The sequence below is a fragment of the Antennarius striatus genome, chromosome 18 (assembly GCF_040054535.1).
Source record: "Antennarius striatus isolate MH-2024 chromosome 18, ASM4005453v1, whole genome shotgun sequence".
Classification (NCBI taxonomy): domain Eukaryota; kingdom Metazoa; phylum Chordata; class Actinopteri; order Lophiiformes; family Antennariidae; genus Antennarius; species Antennarius striatus.
The window spans coordinates 11,692,153-11,715,267 of record NC_090793.1 but is presented as its reverse complement, the minus strand read 5'-3'; the positions used below and the strand labels follow the sequence as shown (position 1 = coordinate 11,715,267).

The following is a 23,115-nucleotide window of genomic DNA, read 5'->3' as shown; positions in this document are numbered from 1 at the left end:
ATAAGAAAGACGAGATAGAAGGCCAGTGTGAGTAAGACTGGACATCAAAGCTACTGCTTTGATTTATGAAAGTAGTTCAGAGCACTAGCTTTGATCTTTGACCTATGCAAGTAGGTCAAGGTAAAATTTTGAATTCAGGTCGTTGTAGGATGTTGCAGTCTCTGACTGCATTGGTTCATGTTTATACTGCAACAGTGACCTCCTGTGTTGATATTGTGTACATGCATACACACTGGCAGTGCTTGAGCAGGAGGAACACAGACATCAAATTGAAGTGAGACTACAAGTCATTGCAACAAATACTATTACCCCAGAGCATCCGGAAATGCAGAAACCAAGGGGGTCTGTGTTGTTTGTTCGCCTCTGCATAGTGCGTGAGCTTATGGTGGGATTTAAATGAATCCCCTCCGTTTATTATGTCAAACAACTTCGTAGTCATTGTCTAAAGTCAGATTAGCTGTTGTTTACCCTTTGCGGTCTCCACTGGGTATGAACAGATGCCCAGTGTCATAGCAATACTTTGATATTGGCTGACCATATGTCTCAGTTATGTTATGTGAATGTCACATCCTGTGAAGCTGTGATGTATTGTAATTGTTAGTGTTTGTGTGTTAGTCCGTCTGTCCATTCGTCCGTTTGTTAGTCCACCAAATTCTTCGCAACCGTTGCAGTTAGAAAGATGAAACAAAAAACATATTACTCGGGCGGCAAAGGGGATGAAAACGAGATTAAACCATGACCTTGAGAAAAGTAGGTCATGGTCGCATTTTCACTTTTATGCTTTTTGAGGTACACGTCTCTGAAACCTCATGACAAATAGAATGCACCAGTTACATGTTGGATCATGGGTCTTTTATTAAATGACCCTGACCTATGAAGTATGTCAGGGTAAAATTTTGAATTCAGGAATGTCGCAGGATGTTGCAGCCTTTGACTGCCTTGTTTCAATTAAGATTTGTTTCCCCTGAAATGCCCAAAATATATTTAATTAATGATATCCTTTTTTGACATTGTCAAAGTATTGTGAGCTGTATTGAACTGTGAAAGAGAAAAGACATTGAATACAAATCAAGTAAGACAAGAGAAGCTAGAAACAAATCAAAACCTGACATTTTTGCTACTTTACAGTTGTTACACTTTACACATTAGCTTCAAAATTTATGTCTAAAATAAATACGAATATGCACGTATGAAAGAGCCAATGACATCACCTGTGAGTGACTAAGCGTTATCCTATGAATACTGTACCTTAATTTCTCTGGGCATAGGTTTGTTGCAGCATGAGTCACTGCTGGACCATTAGCAGATATGAAGACACCAACAGGATTTCAGCAGCCTGGGCATCTATTTACATGTTCAGGGGATAATTAACAATCATTCTCCCACATATTTTTTATTATTAGAGCAGGCATTTGAAATAGTGAGGAAAGTTTATTCTCAGCCAATGTCCCACAGGATCTCAGGATCTATTGCCTCCGTTCAGGTTGTGCGTTCCCGTTGGTGTTATTTCATTCTGGGTGTGTAAGTGTCATGACTCCATCAGTGTGTGCTTTCAAAGTAAAGTCTGCCTGGCACTGAGAGAGTGAAAGCCAGAGCAAATCATACTGAATCCTGAGAGCAGCTGCTTATCTGTCAAGTATCTCATAAGCAAACGTGTGTTTACCTCCTTACACAGTATACAAAGGAGCTAATTGAGCATCGGAGTAGCAGGAAATTACCATCGAGATTGACACACAGTCGCTTCCTTTTCCTAAATATTTTCCTCGTCGTTTGCCTGTAAAGTTTATCCTGCTGGGTTTTCTTTGTAATTAATTACAAAAATTCCTTGTAATCCGTCAGTCCGTCCGTTCCGACTTCGGAACAGACGGAAGGACGAACACACAAACACAAATCTGTTAAGGATATTGTCAGAGTCAGTGATAATTCCATCCCTCTTTAAAGTGGTGATGTATTTTAATTGTCAGTGATCGTGTGTTCGTCCGTCCGTTCGCCCGTCTGCTCATTAGTCCACCAAATATCTTCGCAACCATTTAGATACATAAGTTAGACCCTGACCTTCCCCTTTCATCCTCATTCAATCTTTTTTACATACAAGTAGGTCAGGGTATAATTTTGAAATCAGGGGTGTCACGGGATGTTGCAGTCTGTGACTGCCTTGCTTAGATATGGAACTGATGTGTTTATGTTTAGTTACCCTATAGAGTCATCTTTCAGATTAGTCTCTTCCACAATGCCCACAAGCAGATCCTGAGTTTAACATTGCCTTAACAGCAATCTAACATCGATGGATTTTGTGTCCATCCTGTTACACACTGCTGATGTTATGGATACACATGGCATTCAGGTAACAAATTACTGTGACATGGGATGTTGTCATTGTTCAGCAGAATACACTAAAAATACAATAAATTAAATAAAATTATTAAATAATCAGGTTTTTATTAAGAAATGGTTGCATATCAATGTTAAATCTTGGTTTTATTTATATCTGGAAAAGAAAATGGTTTAATTGCAATTAAACAACAGCATTTAACATTGTTTTACTCATTAAAAAAAAAAAAAGAACAGAAATGTGTATTTTAATGGTGGAAAAGGTTAAGACACCCCCAGCCCCAATTTTTTTTTTTTTTTTTACTTTTAAAATGATTAAAACCACACACCGGTGTATCACATCAGGTATACATGATCAGAACATCGTTACCCAGCTTTCTGAAGGAGCCTTGCCCATTTAAACCTCAGATATTTAGTTGTGCTTCCCTGTGTGTTCAAGTGGGATCTTCTCAGAGAGAAGATTGTGGCTGATTATGAGTCTGGTAAAGGATTTGAAAAGTTCTCAAAAGTTTTTGACATCAGCCATTCCACCATTTGGAAAATTGTTTACAAAATGGAGGACATTTAAAACAACTGCCACCATGCCCAGGTCTGACCTCCCAAGCAAATTCACCCCCAAATTTCTTTAGATCATTATCAGAGTTATTAGGGGATAAATCGGCCTAACTTTTTTCTCCATTGAAATACACATTTAATAGAATAAATGAAATAAATAAAACCAAGACATGCAAATGTTCTTAATAAAGAGCTGATTATTTCATGGGGCGTCCTAACATTTTCACATGAGTGTATATCAGTGTATCTGTTTTCAAAAAAAGTAGTTCCTGATTCCGTGTTGCCTTACAAGATTCTTTATCAGCATCATTATTTTAGTGAATTTGTTAAGACAGATGAGGCTTCTGTTATGAGAACGGTAGACTGATGTCGACATAATGTCAGCCATCCTGCAGCTGTCACTGTGATAAAGAGCAAAACTGATACTGCTGTGCTGAACTCATTGGCATGCAGCAACAGTATCGGTAGCAGAAGCAGCTGTGCAGCGGGCTCGGACTCGACATATACGAAAAAATCTATCATTCAGAAATAACATTGAACTACCTCAGTTTTACCTGCAGATCCTTGACCACTGCCCTTGACTCTCCTGCTGTCTTTCCTTCATGTGTCTGATAAAACAGCATGAGCGTTGGCATCCCAGTTATCTTTTACACCATGCAGTATCTTTCTGCCATCGTTCCTGAAACAGTGCAGGGTATTAGCACATTTCCGCAGGTTTCTCTTTGTATGTGCTCACACCTGTCTCACCTGCCAGGAGCCCAGAAATAGTATAATTCGACAAGGGGCTTCTCAAAGGGGTTGGAATCCGTGTGACCTCAACAACTACACTGTCTAAGGAATACCTGTATAAATATAGAAGGAGTGGGGCTGGGTCTGAAGAGGACTTCCCCTAGATTCATTAATCTGAGAGTGTCTGCAGTTATTTATCACTTGGGGTTAAGTGACGGAGAATCACACCATAGAATCACATCCCTCCTAAAGGTGTGAGTGTAGATTAAGGCAGTGCATCATGGCGGTTTTTGAAGTGGCAGGTATTAGTAACAATGTAGTTGAATAACAGGTCTCGCTTCTCCTGGGGATGCTGCTGGTGCAGTGTTCAGCAAGCACAGCGAAGGTGGAGGGGGCTGTGGGCGGACAGGATCAAGTTAAAGAGATGTAATGGGAGGAGGAGGAGAAGGGGGAGGACCTGGAGGAGATTACATTCTTGTGTCGTTTCTTCTGCTAAGTAGTTAGCCCAAACTGAAATTCTCAGCTCATTAGGCAGCTTATTTCACTTTTGGAGTACACATGGAAAGATAAGTAGAGTGTGCACACATGTGCACACACTCCCCTCCGTGATGCGCTTGTGTTTGTGTTGTGCATCATATTCAAACAGTCAATCTCAGTATAGAAGGGGTAAAATCAATCGCTGAAAAGTTATTTTGGATTGGAGGTGTAGGAGGTTATGATACTTCAGGTCTCAATTAGGCAGTAATTCTGTATAATGAAGCAGGTTGAAATGCTCTTCATATGGGATTCTTGCTATAAAGTGCATTTAAGAGGCCTCTAGTGCTTCATAATTCATACTAGTTTATTACATTCCCATTCATTACAGTTCAGAAAGAATATTCTTTGTTGATTAAATCCCGCGAAGGGAATGTATTGTAATTGTCAGTGTTTGTGTGTTCGTCAGAGCACTAGCTTTGTTCAGATCACTAGCTTTGATCCTTGATTAGGTCAAGGTAAAAATTTGATTTCAGGGGTGTCGCGGGATGTTTCAGTCTGTGATTGCCTTGGTTCTAGTTGTCAGTGTTTGTGTGTCCGTTCGTTCATCTGTTTGTCCGTCTGTTCGTTCATCCACCAAATATCTTCATAACATTACTTGGGAGGGAAAGGGGATGAAAATGAGATGATGACCTTGGTCTTGAGAATACTAGGTCAAGGTCAAATTTCAACTTTTGTACAGTCAGGAACTGGATAAGATAAAAAGACGAGAGAATGTTGAATAAAAACTAAATAAAAAAAAAAGACGAGGGTGAAGGCCAGTGTGAATAAGACCACAGATCAAAACACTAGCTTTGATCTATGGTCTGACATGGTCTGATCTATGGTCACAAATTTTCCCACTGTGGCACAATAAAGGAATATCTTTTCTTATCTCATATTTTCTATCCTGTGATATTTTTGCACATATCGCAGGAACCGGATAAGACAAAACAAAAGGAGTCATATTCAGGGAGGTAAGGGCGTGAAAATTAGATCACAGCCTTGACCTTGAAAAACTAGGTCAAGGTCACATTGTCACTTTTGTACCTTTTTAGGTACACATCTCTGAAACCTCATGACAAATAAAATGCACCAGTTGAATGTTAGATCATCATGGGTTGTAATGAAATGAGCCTGACCAAGGTCAAGGTAAAATTTTTAATTCAATGGTGTAGCGGGATGTTGAGATCTCTGACTGCCTTTTTTAGCTTGCAAATAGTTGCTTACCATCATCATTTTTCTGTATCTGATGCATAGAAAAACATCATCTTCCGAACCGCTTTATCTACCATAGCGGGTCACGGGGAGCTAGAGCTTATCCCAGCTTTTCATCCCAAAAATGTAGAGATCATGACTGCATCATTCCCATGGATGCTTCAGTATTTTTGTTGTAATTGTATGTCAGCTGCATGTGCAGACATTCTCTACAGAGGTACGTAAGTTACACAGTCCATGTCTTTGGTACAGTGGATGCATTGACTGCATTCTGATGCTTTGCAAAGACACAGCTCTCTATTGTCTGACGAAAAATGTCTTGTCAACATTTGAAAGACAAGGACTCCAAGCTGGATGTAAGTAAAAGAACTGAGAGGCAAAATGGATATCAGTTAATGTAAATTCCAAGGAGATGTCGGTTTTTCCCCTTTCTCCATTCAGGTTGAATGAACAGCTCTTCTCTTTGCACATCTCAAACGTCCTTCCCCTCGTGTTTCCTCGAAAAAACAATAGATGATTTGCATATTTTGTCATCATTTCAAAGCCACTGGGTTTTTACATGATTTGATAGTCAGAGTTTTTATGTTTTCATGTTTTTTTTGGTCATGAGTGTCAAAACATTACAAAGAACCTAGTGAAATATCAGAGGGAGTCACAGAAACTGCATATTCAGCGCAACGTGCTGCATTGCAGAGAGTCAGACCTTTGATCAGCAGTTTCTATTGTCACATTCAACTTTGAGGACTAAAAAACAAGATCTTATATTTATTTATCACTGTTTGTGTTTGAGAGTTTGTGAAACGGCTCCATCTCAATGCTACCACCAGACATTGTTGACATTACAGCAAAAGCCCTCCAGCATTTCTCAAGAGCCAAATTGCAGGAAATGCTAGCGGACCACAATCACTCAGTGTCTGTCCAGTTAAATCACATCCAGCTTTTCTGGTTCACCTCGAACTGCTGCTAATGCCCACATAATAAACATGATGAAATGCTTCCTTCTCCAATGACAGCAGGATGATATGTCATCATACTAAAGGAACCTAAAAATGCCATGAGTGTGTAATATTACTCCTCCAGACAAATAGAGCTGTCAAGGGACTTCACCAATTAGGATCCAAATGTTTGTGCCAGCCATAAGGTCCATTGTGGATGGAGATTGAGGTCTGTGGCTGTCTGATTCAGGACATATCATCTTCCAGAATACTGTACTTATATTTGTCATTTCTGATAGAGGTTCACAATAATAAACTGGAAATGAATTTAAAATGCATTTAAATTCCTTTAAAATTAATTAATTTTAAGGTAAACAATGTTGGTCAATTTCATGCTAAAGCCCCACTTTTGAAGACTTGGGTAGATTGTAGACCTCTGCAAGCCAGAGGATACTGAGATATGAGGAAAATGATGTATGTTTACCCCTCTCTTTTCCCTTTTGTGCCCTTCACTCTCCTGTGCACCATGCTAATTGTGGTGAAAAGATTACCATGGTGGCCGTCCTTCAGACTACCATTTAATCACAACTGTTGGAGCATGACTTGATCTTCAGGCACCTGTGGAATGAAATCTCCCAGAGCCATTTCACAAATAGGGGATTCAATATTTTCATCAGTCACAGATATGCATTTAAATGAACACAGTGACAAGTAAAGCCACTGTGAAAAAAGAATCGATGATGCATCACCACCGCAGCGTTACCTGTTGAGATCTCATTGTGTAACTATGCAAATGCAAAAGCATCAGGGGAGGAACACAGAGTTTTATTTTTTAAAGGTTCGTGAATCAAATCAGTTCAACGGAAACAAATAACATACATTTGTTACATCAGCCAGCTGCTGCTCTGTAGGTTTGAATGTAATTAGCACCTCTAGGGGGTCAGTGGTTGGAACGACGGCACTCCTGCCGACGTTTTTGTAAAAGGGTCTTGTCAGCTTCGTAACAAAGCTCCCAGCTTATTGTCTCAGCATGCATGGGCGGCACAGGAACAGAGACAAAAGGCGTGGGAAATTACATGGGAGCAAGTGCCCAAATGTGTCGCTATTCTTGGCCCTCTTATTGGAACAGTGTGCAAAGAAAAACCTTCAGAGGAGTGAAAACTACATGACAAAACAAAAATTTAGTACATTTGGTTTAGTGTATAAATACAGAAGTGTGGTTTAGGAATAACAAGTAAAATGAACTTATGATTTTAGTAATAGCTCACAGTATGTGGTGACTTGCATCACTAGAGCATCATTACTAACAGATGAGGAGGGACAAAGTGTGTAAAAATAAAGATGGAGGTATCAAAGTTAGCGCCATAACTCAAGTTAGCTCTTCCATGTTGATGTTGTGATTGGCACTTTCATTCATTTTAACAGCTACAGAATGAGGGAGAGATGCAAGATGCATGAAGACCAGATGGTGCATGACAGATTACATGGCGCTATTTGTGGGAGGAGATTGGAGTGAGAATGTTTTGCAACTAGCATGTTCACTTGAATGGTTCATACACTCTCAGTAAGGTAGATGGGGCGTGCAACCCTGCAATTAGTCCTTTCGGCAATTGCAAATGTTTCAGAATCCTGTTTAAATAGAATAAAATTTTAAATTTAAATAGAATATTTAAATTATGCTTCACAGGCACTGTCACGTGTCTGACCTCCTGCTTCATATCATAGCTTTCATTAATTCATTCATTTATCTTCCTGTTCATTGTAGGGCCACATGAAAGGTAAACAGTCACTCACAGTCATATCTACGAACAATTCATATAACAAGTTCACCTAAGCTGCATATTTTTGGAGGAGAAAGGAAGCCGGAGGACCGGGAAAGAAAACCAGGTCCTCCGAAGAACATACCCAGCTAATTCCTTTCAGCTTGGGAATGGAAGGGAATCAAACCTAGAACCTTCTTGTTGTTAGGCAACAGTGCTTAGCTATCACTGATCTACATTTCTTTTTTCTTTTCTCTAATCTAGTTTATTCGTCTCTCTCCCATGACAAGCTCTCAGGAAGTCTCTGTTCTTGTGCACTGATTCCAAAAAGGACCTTGTTATTGCCTCTACGCCTACATTATAATTGACATAAGAGAATTCAATACAGCATCAATTTTATTTCCTAACAGAAATTGGATGCAAGTTTCTAAAGACAACACCAGAAGTAGACGGGGGTTTGCAAATTTGTGTTAAGCGGAGGAGCAGGAGGAGGAGTAGGAGTAGGATGAGGACTGGGAGCATCAGCCCACACAAAAACCTGCCTGTGCATCTCTCTGCAGCTCCCTCCTACATACTTTCACTGGTCATTTTGTCATTTTCTGCAAACCAGTACAAGCCTCTGTGTTGCGCTGCCCATACCCAGAGATTGAAATCCACACTGACCTTTTTGGCATTCAGTCATTCCACACTTTCTGACCTCATCTGAAAACTTCATCTGCAGTTTTTTCCGCACCTCCAGTTCCTTTGTATGACACATTAAATGAATAGCAACATACTGGCTGGCAGGGTGGTTGCAATGGTTGCGTGAATCAATAGTTGAAAAGTCAAGCCTTCCATCTTTTCATCCACCCATGCAGGTACAGGCACATGCCCAGCAAACACTAATCCTCTCTTCTTGATGTTTCTTATTTTCTGGCAGAGGAATGTTGAATGTCAAGCATATGCATAATAATATATGGCCTTTGTGCTGCTCTAACTGTTCATGTTGTGCAGCTAATGTGCTCCCTGTCGCTGCCTCTTTCCCATGCATTTTCTTCTTCCCTGCCGTTCTCTCACATAGTGCACAAATAGGATGATCTCTTTCAAGACCCGGATTTGAGAGGCATAAGTGTCTGGAATTATTTCAAAACCTCCCACAGACGTCCTACCAACTATCATTTTATCTGCAGTGGAGCAATGGTGACGTATTCTCATTGCCAGTGCAGCTGAATTTTAAAAAGCTCTAAGCCTATTCTGAATACCACTGCTGCAAGCACGCTAACATACACTCCCCTTTCTGTCTGTGGCCCTTATGTCTTTGTGTGAGTGCCATGACCTATTCAGGTGTAGGTATTTAATATGGGTTGATGCAGGCATGGGAGGCTGGGAGGTAAATTTATGATTACTTTATTTTTGTTTTTGTTTTTGTGAGTTCCCGTACATACAGATGGACATCACAACCAAACAGTGCATCTGTGTTCTGGAACCAAAACTTCCTCTTTTTCCGGCTTTTCCCTTCAGGGGTCGCCACAGCAAATCAGTTGCCTCCATCTAACCCTGTCTTCTGCATCCTCTTGTCTCACACCAACTACTTTCATGTCCTCTGTCATTACATCCATGAACCTCCTCTTTGGTCTTCCTTTAGGCCTACTTCAAAACTCAGCATCCTTCTACCAATATATTCACTATCTCTCCTCTGGACATGTCCAAAACCATCTCAGTCTGGCCTCTCTGACTTTATCTCCAAAACCTCTAACATGTGCTGTCCCTCTGATGTACTCATTCCTGATCCTATCCATCATCAAGGACAGTCTGTAATTGACTGTGATAATGTATTCCTTATTTCATTTATTAAAAATCTAGAACCATTTTTTAAATTTATTTTTCCGTCATGGGCTTTTTACAGTTGCAATATAACACATACAAGACCTGGGTTATATTGCATTTAGTAAATTAATTCAAGTTTAAAATTTGTGACACTGTCATACTATACACTGTACACAACAGCCCTATTTTTTTTTAAAATTTAACCATTTAGAACTCTTGAATTTATTTAGATTCACTAAAAAGGATTAGATTTTTCTCATCTCTGTTTGTTGAAGAAGAGAAATGTGCTTTAACAGTCTCACATTCATCATCATTCAAAATAATTGCAAAATAACAAGCTTGAATCTTAAAATATTCAGTGACTTTATCAGGGAATTTGAGTTGGAATTTTTTTTTTTTTGCCTGTAAAATTTTGGATTAAATGATCAGCATCAATGTTCACACTATATAGATGCATGTAAAACTACTAACCTGTGTGTAGAGTGGAGTCTTAATTTCCCCTCGGGGATTAATACAGTTAATAACATTTAAAAAATGTAAAAAAATAAAATAAAAAAAAAGTCACATTCCTTAAATCTGTGACTTCTTACTGTCCTCCAGCAGAACATTTCCACCATCTCTTGCACAGAATGAGCACAGACACTCACATTTTAGGCTTATTTTCTTTTCCTTTTATTTGTAATGTTGATTCTTGAGGTAGAAAGAATATAGTAAGTTCAGGCATGCTGGTCTCTGTCAAGTGAGATGTTTTTTTCTGATAGGCTCAGGCTCTGTAAAACATTCATTTACATTTGCATGTCTGTGACACCATTCAAAAGTATGACTTCATTACTGAAGAACATGGCCTTTTTGGTTTCATTAAACCACTGAGTCACTGCTACAAAGCTCTGAGACTGATTTGTCATGCAGAGTTCTTGCCAAACACTTCTGAATCATGTGGATGAAGCAGGTCTGTTAAAGCTTTCAGATAACACCAGAGGTTTTGTCTTTCTCTCTAAACCTTCTGGAATGCTGGATGCTCATGAGGTGTGAGTCAGCTGCTGTTGTTTATGTGTGAATATGGTTAGCAACACCTTGCAGATCAAAAAAAAAAGCTAGTCATTGTTCAATTGTTACCTCCTGCCAGTCGACTCCTCTATTTCTTTCTTTGGAAATTCTCCACATGAAAGAGTGTCTACATGTTTGTCTTCAATCGGTGTTCTAATATTTTGATTCATATGCCTTGGAAATGAATGCACAAGTGGTGCTCATCTGTCACGTCTGCTATTCAAACAGGTGCTGCAAACTCATAAGCACTGAAGGCAGGTCATGATGCTATGCAGAACAATTCATTCTCACTACTCCCAGGCTTGTAGTAGTTCACAGCAGTGAAATCTTCCATTTTAAAACTGGACTTAAACATTACCAAAGTATATTTTAAAGGCCTGATTCTACTTTTTAAGTGTATCCTTCATTTTAACATGAATGTAATGTCGCTGCCCTCTTCTAGAAACAACAAGTAAATTCTGTCAAATGATCCAAACTGATAATGCGAAACCCGGGGACTAACAGAAGTTCTTGTTAATTCAGTGAACAAGATGAGGTAAAAATATACACAAGTGTAGTGTAGGTTGTGATGAACATTTCCAATAATGCCATATCTAATGTGAATTAATTTGGTATATTATCCCATTAAATGAGAAACCAAAACCAATCTTGTATCCTGATTTACTTCATATATACAGTAGCGGGGGTGTCAGACTCATTTTCACAGAGGACCACATCAGCATGATGAATGTCTTCGAAGGGCCAGATGTAACTAATAAACTAAATGTATCTCAGTGTAATGTAAAATACATGTAACTATTCCTTAACGTTAAATAACTATGAATTTATTACTTTTTCAAGTTACAAACATAACAGTTGCACAGAAAAAGAAATGTTTGTTTCTCTATTATAACATAAATCCTTTTAATTTGTCAGGTTATGAAACCCAAAGAACTCAAGGATCAAACTATCCAATGAGTAAAGAAAAGTAACATTAAACACAAGTTAGGACATTAACTTTGTTCAAAACATTTTTCTTGAAGTTAAAATGGACTTAATTACTGCATTGTGGGAAATGTAGTTTTTGATTAAAGCACACTTTTGACCTATTTATTTTTAGACCTTTTATTCTCTCGCGGGCCACATAAAATGATGAGGCGGGCCACATTTGGACGCCTGGCCATGAGTTTGACACGTGTTATATAGTGATGACATATGCCATTTACAAAGAAGAAAGCTTTTCTAAAAATTCGGGCTTTTATGATATTCAGTTTTTTGACGAAGTCAGCAAAGTACAGTACTTTTATTCTATAATATTTACTGTCAGAAATGTCTGACATGCAGTAGATAAAACAGCGAGTCTTGTTGTTGTGATGCATTTGAAGGGATTAAGGTAAAATCTGATCAGTCAGTATGCTCACATGTGACACATTGACAAACAGCCAAAAAACACTGACATTGCATATGCACTGACATTATTTGCATACTTCCTCTCACACACAAAGAGATACAGAAGTGGAGGATGGTAATCTAGAAACCTCAAAACACGTTAATCCAGTTTTTCAGAAGTGCCTCCCTGTTGCTGTCAAGATTAGGTTACAAGAGAGAGAACATTTAGCTGTGGGGACAGGGGAGGAGAGCGGGGCACGCCACAGAAACTGGGTTAATTTGTCAGTCCTTTGAAATACTGGGATTTAACAGTACTTGTTTGCTCTGGACCAAATCACAAAAAGAGACAACAGGATAGTAGATTATCTTTAATCCCATCAGCGGGTTTTTTTTTCTTCATATGGGACCCTCTTAAAAACACCTGCATTGGAAATTACCAGGTGGAATCGACTCTGACACATGGACTGTTTGGACCGCTTCCTACAATTTCCCAATAACAGCTTGGATTTCTGCTGGTAAACCCAATACCATATCTGCATGGAAGACAAATCGGGGCCACAGCATACAGCTGAAGGAAAGTGAGTAACATGTTGGAGCTGAGGATATTAGCATCAGTGAGATTTTTCCAATGATGTCTGATATAAATGCAGAAGACAGCACCACACAAGAGGAGAGAAAAATTAAAATGCGACCAACAGGTTGGACCGAAACACAAAATATCAGGCAGAGGGATGTTTTCTGTTCGAATAGTTTCTATTCGTAGTCATGGAGACACCAGACTGAGGCTAAAGAGAACATGTTGATGTGCTTTGGAAGTCGAAGGCGGGCTCGTCATCAACACATTCCATGGAGCGATCGTGACCCTTTGCTGGATGATAATGGTCAGATTATTCCTAACCCATACCTCCTGGAGACAGGTAAAAACCAACACACTGAACCTTTAGGTCATAACCTTAAATCAAGATTTGATTTCAAAGAATTTTCACATTGAGCTGGCAATGCCAACCCTCTCTCTCAAAGGAAACACTGGTATGCCCATGACTGTGCATATGTGGTTTCTGTACATGCCAAAAATAGCATTGGGTTTCCTGGAGCAATACTTTATTTTTATTCTAACACTACTCAGCCTGCTGATAAGAAAATAACAAAAAACACTCACAACATAAATGGTAGAAAATGTAAAAGTCCTTGATTCAGTCAAGCTCACACTAGAAGAAGAGGAGGAAGCAGAAGAAGAAGAAAACCTGTATCTTTCCCCAGTAGGGGGAATTATATATTAATATTATATATCAATATACGTATATTATTATTATTATTATTACTTATGTTAATATATTTTGGTCTCATCTTTTTCATTAACCCTGAACAAAGAAGTGTTTTAAAGGTTTTTCTCTGATTTTAAAATCAATTAGGCTCCACAGATGAACTGGATGTACCACAGGTGTACAGTTACTTTTTTTTGTGGATTTTCCTCAGTCGCACATTCTGAATTTATGTCTGCTTAAAATAACATTAACCGGTAAGGCTGATTATATGTCGTGCACCTGTTCCTGGGACTGTCTGGACGATAGGAATCATAAAGCAGGTTTCAAATTTCCATCCAAATACAAAGATTGTTATTTTTTATCAATGAAGACTGTCTTGACCACATATTACAAAGTCACTGTTTAGCCACACCTACTTGTGTGAAGAATATTTCTCTCTGATGAAGCTGAAGAAAACATCACACAGGAGCCATCTGACTGATAAACACCTTCACTCAATCCTGAGGATGTCCTCAGCTCAGAGCCTGACCCTGAGCAATGATGAACTTGTATGAAAGATGAGACACCATCAAATATCAGGGTCAGTCAGACAAGTGAGCATCATAGAGCAGTAACATATTTTCAGTTTTAAATTCAGTTAAATTTTTAAATTTGTTTCTACAAGACGTGATGTCTCCTTGAAGGAAGTATTGTTTTGTCTGTGTGCCATAGATTTTTGTATTTTATTCATATTTATTTCAGTTGAATGGACTTAGGGAAAATTCCCGATAAGAGCCATGAGAAAGGATACAAATGAACTGATTTGACTTTTTTTTTAAGTTTTACTATTTGAAAGCAGTGATTGGTAGGATCGTAGAGCAGCACAATGTTTTTTTTTCCACAATAGTGCATTATTATTATGCATGCACAACATTATTATTGTTCATGCAGTAATGCACACACAATATTGTATTTTATTGTTCAGTTTATAATGCATACAATTTCATTTATGCATTTATCTTGATATTAAGGAACATATTTTGTTTTCGAAGGACATTTACTTTTTTGCTGTAGTCTGTTGAAAAGGAAGTTGAAGTAACTGATAGTGCCATAAGAAAACATTGCATTATTTATTTAATCATTAACTAATATACACTGTGTTAGCTCTTGGTTCAATAGCCTATGTTTATTTCAATATGTTTTGATCACCATTGAACCAGTCTGGTCCTCGGCTTGTAGCAAATTTTTTTGGCCCTCCTTGTATTTGACTTTGACACCCCTGGTCTAGACTGTGCCAATGTTAAGGTTCAAAGGATATTAATGTACAGTATGTATATTAATCATCAGGGAGGGAAATCTCCAGCTTTGTGTCCTACAAGCGTTCTACATGTTATGACCACAGGGGAGCAGTGTTTTAATCCTAGCTGCAGGGAAAATCTGCCATGTTCCAGAGAATAGTCTTCATAGTAAATGGCTCTATGTTAAATAGCTCCATTTCAGCTCACTAGTACATCATAGAACATTCCCCTCTGAAAATAATGACATGTAACGGGTAAATGTAAAGAATGTTTGGTCCATTAAGCCGATGGTCTCTCACAGAGTGTTGTCTATGTATTGGGTACCAGACTAGTGGGTGATCCTGCAGACACGCTATTACTAAAACAGATTTCTGTTTCTGTCGTTGGGAGACAGACGCATGTTTTTGCATCAAATAATATCTAACTAAAATGTGCAACCAAGGAATAGTGGCTGTTAAACCCTCAAATTTAGTACAGACGTGCTAGCTGTAAATATGGATCAATGAACAAACACTAAACTATTCTCCATTCTGTGTGTTATCATTGGTCAGAAGAAAACAAGTGTTGATTTGTGGCTGGTAATCTTTGATCTGATTATACATTGATACCTTCTTTCAATCTCATGTTCAGTTTTGTTTGTTTTTGTCTCTTGGGGCTCTGGAGAAATCGAGGGGGCGTGTTTAATGCCTGTGAGATCCACTCCTTGTTTTCCATGTAACCCGGGGGGTTGGAAGGAAGCTGAAAGTTCAGAGACTTACTCCCTTATGCTCGACATGGCAAGAGCTCAGAGATTATGGGGTATGTCTTCATCACCAGCAAGGACTGCTCTCGGTTTGTAACTTGTCAAAGAAGACGGATGCTTCAGTCTTTTTTTAAGTTGCAACTTTTGCAGCTGTGACTAAATTACCTGCAAAGCAAGCAACAGATGCCCAGTTTTTCTTCAGTGTAAAATATCTCTGGAGAAAGTCTCTACCAACTAAATGCCTGTGTGTCTGCAGAGTAAAGGAGCCAAAGGATGCAGGTGGCAGTAAGGCATTCCTCTAAGTTGTTTGAAGTTTTTTCATATGTCAAAGGTGAAGGATTATGCCTGGCACAAGAATTTAGTCCTCAGTTGAAAGACTTTATGAGCTGAATCTCAACAGCTCCTAGGCAGAATATAATCTTTGCTGCCTTCTTTTTTGAGGATGTACAATTGAAGATGCCTTGGTTTTAGTGAATTGCCATGCTATTCCTCAGCAGTGGGACTGTGGATGCGACACCAAAGAATACAGGTATTTGCCAAGAACAGCAGGGGAAAAACATTTACCGCATCTCTGTCATCCTAAAAGAAACACAGGAAGATGCGGCAGTGCCAGAGATGTCAATGGGATGGGTCACCCACGCCCAGGTGGGGAATTGCCAGCCAGAAGAAGGGAAATTTGTGGTAGTACAAATGGAGAACAGCCCCACACTTTACAGAACGAGTCAGAAGCTTGACAGTTGTTTGCCCCTGAGGAACACAGACAGAAGAGAGGAGGTAGTTGTGGAGGGGAATGAGGAGGGGTTGGAGGAGGTAAAGGGAGAAATGAAGACAGACAGGTTCTTAAAAAAAACTTCCAGTATCTTAGGTAACTCCTCACAGCGAGACAAAGAAGAATTAGCTGCTCCGACAGTCACTGAGGAACAACATATTGGGAGCTCAACACTCTCCTCCGTCACTGGTCATGCTCGGAATATTCACTTTGGAGAGCATGGCACTGGTCCAGGACACAGCTCTTTACCGTGGGCTGTGTTGCGAAGACCACATCAGGATGAGTCTCTGCTGGGTAGGAAAACCTTAAGCATGTATGGCATCTCAGTCAAGCAGCAGAGAGATTCTCAACTGGATCAAGACAGACTGCTGCGGAGGCCCAGGAGTGTGTGCATGCTAACAAGCCCAGGCCCAGTTGTGTTGGAGTCCCGCAGCCTGCAGCCGTATAGGAAGGCGGGCATTTCTGAAAATGAGCAGCAGTACAGGAATAGGAAGGCTGAGCTGAGGGCTGTGGATGGCCTCAATTATGTTGTGGGTCAGCGGCCTTTGGTTCCTGTAGATGTGAGCCCCAGAGTCCGTCAGAGGAGCTGGAGGGCCAGGCCTGTCAGTATGACAGTATTGGAGATTCGAAAAAAGGGGTCTGATGATGAACTAGACAGCCATAGAAGCTCCAGCAACACAAGTGGTGATGGAAAGGGTTTCTTCAAAGGGGGCTTCCGTTGGAGACTTTTTGGCAAAACACCTCAGGATAATACTAAAGAGAGGGAAAGTGACAAAGATGCAAAGTCCTCTCCAAAATTCAACAAATCTGATCCTCCGAAAAGTACACTGAGCTCCCTGAGAAGGAGTCTCAGTATGCGAATAAGGAGGTCTCGGCCCAGGGAAAAGGTTTTTCAAGGACTGAATAATGAGTCAAAGGAGTGCTGTCGGACTAAAAGCATATCAGAGGAGACAACAATGACTCCGCGGCCTTTCTGTTACCTCACTGGACGAGTGCTTCCTTCGGCAGAACATACTGAAGATAGGGGCATGCAATACATTCAGTACCATAGCAAAGGCAAAGTAAAGGTGATGGAGGTCCCCCTCTGTCCAGCAAAACTCTCCTCCAATGCAGTTCGGGAAGAACCAAGCTTATGGCAACTCATTGCAAACCGTTTCAGGAGGAAAGAGCAGCCATTCAGTGGAAAATGTGAAACCCAGCTGCAAAGCAAAGACAAAGGCCACTATCCTCTGACAGGGACTCATAAGTCACTACCAGTCACCATAGAGACTCTGGCAGGCATTAATTCCCTAAAAGGTCAAGGTAAGAACTGCAGATTGCTGAATTTATACCTCTCTTCAGTTCTCCATTTATAGCCTTCAGTGCAAAGAAACTGTTCAAGAGAAACATAGAAGTGCACTTTTTTTTTTCAGCGAGACAGGCAAATGAAAAACACATGGGGTATAGTGAGTTTGAAAGGTATGCAAAAAACATGTGGTTGGGTACTCTAGGCATTTCTAATTTGAGTGCATTTTTTTGTGCACATTAAGTGTATTTTTGTTCTCACACAACAATTAATTAAGTCCAGTAAACTGAAATGACCAGTTGCTAAAAATGTATTATAATGTTTTCTTTACAGTGTCACTGCAATAAAAAAAGTCCTGTAACTGTCTTTGTGTTACCCAGACACAGGACACCGGGTCTTATTTATACTGGCTTTGCATAGACAAAGCTTAAAGCAGCAGCATTAAAACTGTGAGAAATGGGGATGCATTTGGCAGCATTGATGGGCCTAAATGAAGAGGGCTTACAAGCTGTGTTGATAAGGAGAAGAATGGATGATTTAAGTAGTGTGTTTTAATTTTAATTGTGACAGTTGAGTGCATTTGTCCAGTTGCCTATACAAACAAATATTTGTACAGGCATATTTGCTACTATCTGAATTGATCCCTGTGATTTGCATCATTTTGTTTGTTAAACTAATCTCACACTGTCACATGAAGACCTTATTAGTTTCTCACTGACAGCCGTATACCTTCTGCTCAGGTCACACATGAATTCACTGTCATTAAGCCAACTTTTAACTCAGAAAAGCAGAGCTTTTCAAAACTGTTTCTCCTGCTAGTGTCATTCTTTGTTTGTTATCACATAACTAGTTACCAAGGATATCTGTACCTATGGTGGAGTGTCAAGAGGTTAGTCCGTTTATTCCACTGTAGAGTTAGTCAGTCAGGCATCAGGAATGTAGGTGTGCCAATCAGTCTGCTTAAAGGTAGGTGTTCAATGGTCTGGGTGGGACTCTGTGCCTGTTGCTACCTGCCTAAGTGTTTGCTTACAAGTTAATGCCAGAAAGCTGAAGTTCCACCACCAACTAAACACATGTGTAGACTCAGTTCAAGCGTTTCTTGCTGGAGGCCTCTAAATCTTAGTTGTGCATGAGAGAGGTTTGGGGGAAGGGAGATAAAGGGTGACTGGTTTGAGGTGTGCAGACTGTTCACCCACCCCCACCTGTGGATGAACAAAAAGCCATTCTGTTGAGCCTGTGGAAGCATGAGTGATCAGCGAACCATGGGCCAAAATGGTTGCAGTATGCCTATCTATAGATTGGAGGAGGGGTGGCAGGTCATGAGTCCTGAGTGGTCAGCAGGGCACTAGATATTGGGAATAAGACTGCAGATGGGATTCTAAAATAAGTCTTGATATAAGCTGTCATCGTCTCCACAACATTCCGTTACTGATTGTCAATTTAAAAGAACTCCCCAGTGCCTGCGATCCACTTTTTTCAATGACATCAAATTTATTCATGAGTATGGAATTCCTTTTTCTTGCTGTATCTCATTTTATACCACTTCTGCCAGCTTTATCTTGCAGTCACAATAAGTCTGCCTGCCTCAAGGTCTACAGATTAAAATTTAATATGAAAGACTGACTTTTTCCATTCACAACAAACAATATTTGTTGAACCAAATTCAGTGGGTAATTATGTTTCAGGCAAACAGATGCTATTGAGAAAATGGGAACAAACAGTATTGCTGCGACAATGCCCTCTCACCTGCTGCACTGAAAGCAGGAATTCAGATACTCAATAATCTCTGAGTGATATAGTCACTGAATGCAGCATGTACTGTACTTGTATATCTGCCACTGTTAATCTCAGCTAGGGTACATTTTGTTCTTAAAGATTGCAGTTCAGGAGATGAGTAGGTACCTGCTGTGTAAATGACTCTGGAGAGGAGAAAACAAAAGGAGGATCCAGGCCTGAATTTTAAAGACAGACATTATAAAAGTAGTCAGATGGGACATGTCTGTTGTTCATTAGGTTGGCAAATAATGAAAGCAGAATGCAAATTATTAGCTCAATTACATATCTATAATTTATGACAGTAGGGAAGAGAGGATTGGAAGGCAAAATCTGAGTGAAAATGTACACCTCAAGGTTGTCTTCAAATGCCCTGCTCACGTGCACACAAACACTGAAACAATCATACACAGGGATTTTGCTCTCTGTGTACAGTATTTTCTTTTCCCGGGAAATAATCTGGGGTGATTGTGCTTCGCTACCCGCCGACTGAGCGGTCAGGTTTATCTGAGTAGACACGAGCAGTGAAGTGAAAACCCTAACAAACAAGCTAGCAACATAGTTTTCCCCTCTCACAGACAAAGACGTTGGTGTCCTCTCAAAGCATCACAAATGCCAGGGCTTTCTGGGACACATTCATGTGGGGATGCTCATTTTTAAAGAATGACGTAACACAGAGCACATGGATTCAATTAGGAGCTGTTTTTAGCAGGATACTAAACTAGTTTTACTGCGTGTGCTTCAAAGATGGCTAAAGAGAAGCTTTTTCTCTAAGTTAAAATGCTCAGGAGAGGAAACGCATCAAATGATTGAATAGCGTCCCTCTTTGAAAGTTTTATGGACTGGGGGAATGTGCAGAAAAGCTCTTTGTTCATGTTTCTTTGTTGTTTCTGTTTATTTCATTGTAGTCTTCTTTGTCAGTGTTGGGTTGCTGCAGCATGTTATACACATTTAAAACTACACTTAGATGGCAATTGTTACCAGTACTTTCAAACAACCCTCTAGCAACAAGAGAATTCACATAATTTAAGTAAAAGTCATCATATGAAGACGAGATTATGTATTTAAAATTACAGGTTGGAACAAAATTACAGGAAATCCAAGGAAATGTGGTAACCACCGTTTCAATTTACATCCAGGAGTTCTGAATTTCCTGCACTGATGAACTGAATGAGCTCAGTCTCCTCGCTCATGTTCCGACATGCTGCACTCAGACTGAGAGGGTTTAAAATGAGGCCCGCTGTTCAAAGGCTCCTCTGCGCTACACAATACTCCATGAACAACCCCTCTGTCAGGATACACTTTTCTTCCCTCCCACAACAAGAGAGACACCCGGAGCAACACGAGGCTCTTTTGTAAAGGGAGGTCAGAAATAAGTAAACATTGAACTGAGGTTTTGGGGGGTTTTTTTCTTCTTTTTTTTTTTTTTTTTGTATTCCCTGTAATTGTAGCATATAAGGGATTTTTTTTTGGGCTTGGGTCTACCAGTTATGAGTCATGCTCTCTTTTCCCATATATTTTGGAGGAAAAAAATAGAAATGTGTATTATAGTCACAGCCATCGCCTTAATGTTCATGTTTGTGCTTGTATTAAAGAATTTCCTCAGGCATAAAAGAAAACCACAATTGCTGAATTGAATTGCCTTACAGTAATGATGACTCCTGTTTTGTGTGAAAACTTTAAATAGAAGTGTGTGTGTGGGGGGGGGTGGCACTTGGTGTTATGCACCTTTTTCACTGGAGACAAGGAGTCTGCACTCTAGTTTTAGGCATGGCATCTGCATCAAGGGAGGCTCTAATAGTGGCAACGTCTTGATCCAAAACAGGAAGGTGGTCTCTGCTCTAATAGTTGTTATGGCACAATGGTGGTGTATGCTATCTCTGTGGGAAATAGCTAAAGCTGTGGAGTTTTCGTTTGTATTATTTGTTCAGAGTGTTTGTCTCTTTCCCGGTGTGATTATCTCCAAATGTCAGCGGAAAGCCAAACAAGTTGAATCAAGTATGATAATGGCTGTCTTTTAAAATGGATTAGCTTAATCCTATTCAGGGATCTCCCTGTGTTGAGACCATGTATAGGTTGTGTCTGCCAGAGGTGTCTTATATTTCACTCTATTATATTCAGTGAATAGTGGTTTCTTTGAGTGTTTTGTTTAGCAACCAAACACTCTCCTCGATTAAATTGCCGATCACTTACTCGATGATTTGATTAGAATTATCTGGAGAAGTATCAAGAAAGCTGAATCATCAAATGGCACAAGCAATTACCAGGTCTGCAGATGTCTTAAAATTACCGTACACTAATGTCATAAACAGAAAGTTAATCTTTATTCACTTCTTCAAACAGTGAATTAATTGATTGTTGCTGAATTGAACTATTTACCTTCCTGTAAACCATAATTGTTTGATCTGATCCCATTTGATACTCAAAGTTATTTTTGTGCAGGAAATGAAAACTGATGTGGTGAAATGACATTAAACATAACTTTGAAATATATCATTGAAGATTTCTCTACAGCCGAACCTGTAGGTGGGTCATAAACCTGTTACAACAACAGAAAGAGCCAACCACGTTGTCTGCTGTCATATCACGTTTCCATCACGAAACAGGGAAAAAATATTGATAACATTTGATCTGTATCAGTGATTAAATGGAATTTGGCAGATGAAAGACCTCACTGTGATGTATGGTTAATTTTTATTGTCCTTTTTATTCTAGACTCTTTCGTGAACAGCCAGGAATGGACATTGAGTCGGTCAGTGCCAGAGCTGAAAGTGGTGAGTAGCTCCTTTCAAAGACTTTCTGTTGATTCATCTTACAGTAAGATTGAAATACAACTGGGGAAACATGCTTTACTCATGAGGTACTGGTTTTTTAATTTCACATCAGAGGGAGCTGTTGATAAATTGGCTGGACTCCTCCCTGGCACATCGTGGCTGATTTTTGATGAGATGTGTTGGCATGGAGATGCTGGGTGGCTCGCAGCAGCATGCGGGATGAGTGACAGTTTTGGGCTAGGCTGGTGACATATCCTGGGTCTGATCACACCCACCGGTGAAGCTCACACACAGCCACTGCCAAGTACACAATGGACATCCTCACATGGTTTAATACATTCCACGCATAAAGAAGAGCTGCCTTGAATAACTGCACCCTTCTGACAGTTGATATCATACTTTCATGTTTGGTGAATTATTTTTTGTGGCACCTTCAAAAGAGGAAAGTTGAATGGAATGTGAAAAAGGAGAATTCCTGGGGTGCGAGAAGACAAAAGTTAGCTTTTATGGCCTCAAAGATGTCTTTTTCCATTTTTATGCCTCTAATGTGTTAATTGGCTGCATCCACGCAGAGGTTGCTAGATGCAAAGACTGAACTAAGTATCTCAAAGTATCTTATACTTTTGATAATGTTCAAAGAATTCTTGTTCAGTGACAAGGTCACGCAGGAAAGACACTGGTTGTGCATCTTAGAAGCAGATTTTTTTCATGCAACAAGTAATGAAAGAGCTCAAATAATTTTCAGCAGGTCTTTCAAAGGTATAAGAAGACACTCATCCTCAGTTATTAGTTTCATGTCAGCATCTTGACTCAGGTCATATTTTTTGCATCCCGCTTCAAAGCTGTGATGTATTGTAATTGTCTGTGTGCGTGTGTTCGTTCGTTTAGTAGTCCACCACATATGAGTGAGATCGTGGTCATAGCTAGTGCTTTGATCAATGACAGTAGGTCAGAGCACTAGCTTTAAT

The 23,115-nt window shown here is 39.7% G+C and overlaps 1 protein-coding gene across 3 annotated transcripts in view; it reads left to right on the top strand.

Annotated features, from left to right (window-relative positions):
- agap3 (ArfGAP with GTPase domain, ankyrin repeat and PH domain 3) overlaps nt 1–23,115 on the top strand; it is a 114,460-nt gene that overhangs the window by 29,975 nt on the left and 61,370 nt on the right. Inside the window, exons 1-2 of one of the 3 annotated variants that reach the window (XM_068340085.1) lie at nt 12,638–13,179; nt 22,089–22,147. In XM_068340085.1, coding sequence (XP_068196186.1) covers nt 13,059–13,179; nt 22,089–22,147 — 180 coding nt within the window. In that variant the 5' untranslated portion in view covers nt 12,638–13,058. Of the gene's footprint in view, nt 1–12,637; nt 13,180–15,588; nt 17,618–22,088; nt 22,148–23,115 lie in introns of those variants that run through there. The other 2 variants (XM_068340083.1, XM_068340084.1) reach the window with 2 other exon arrangements.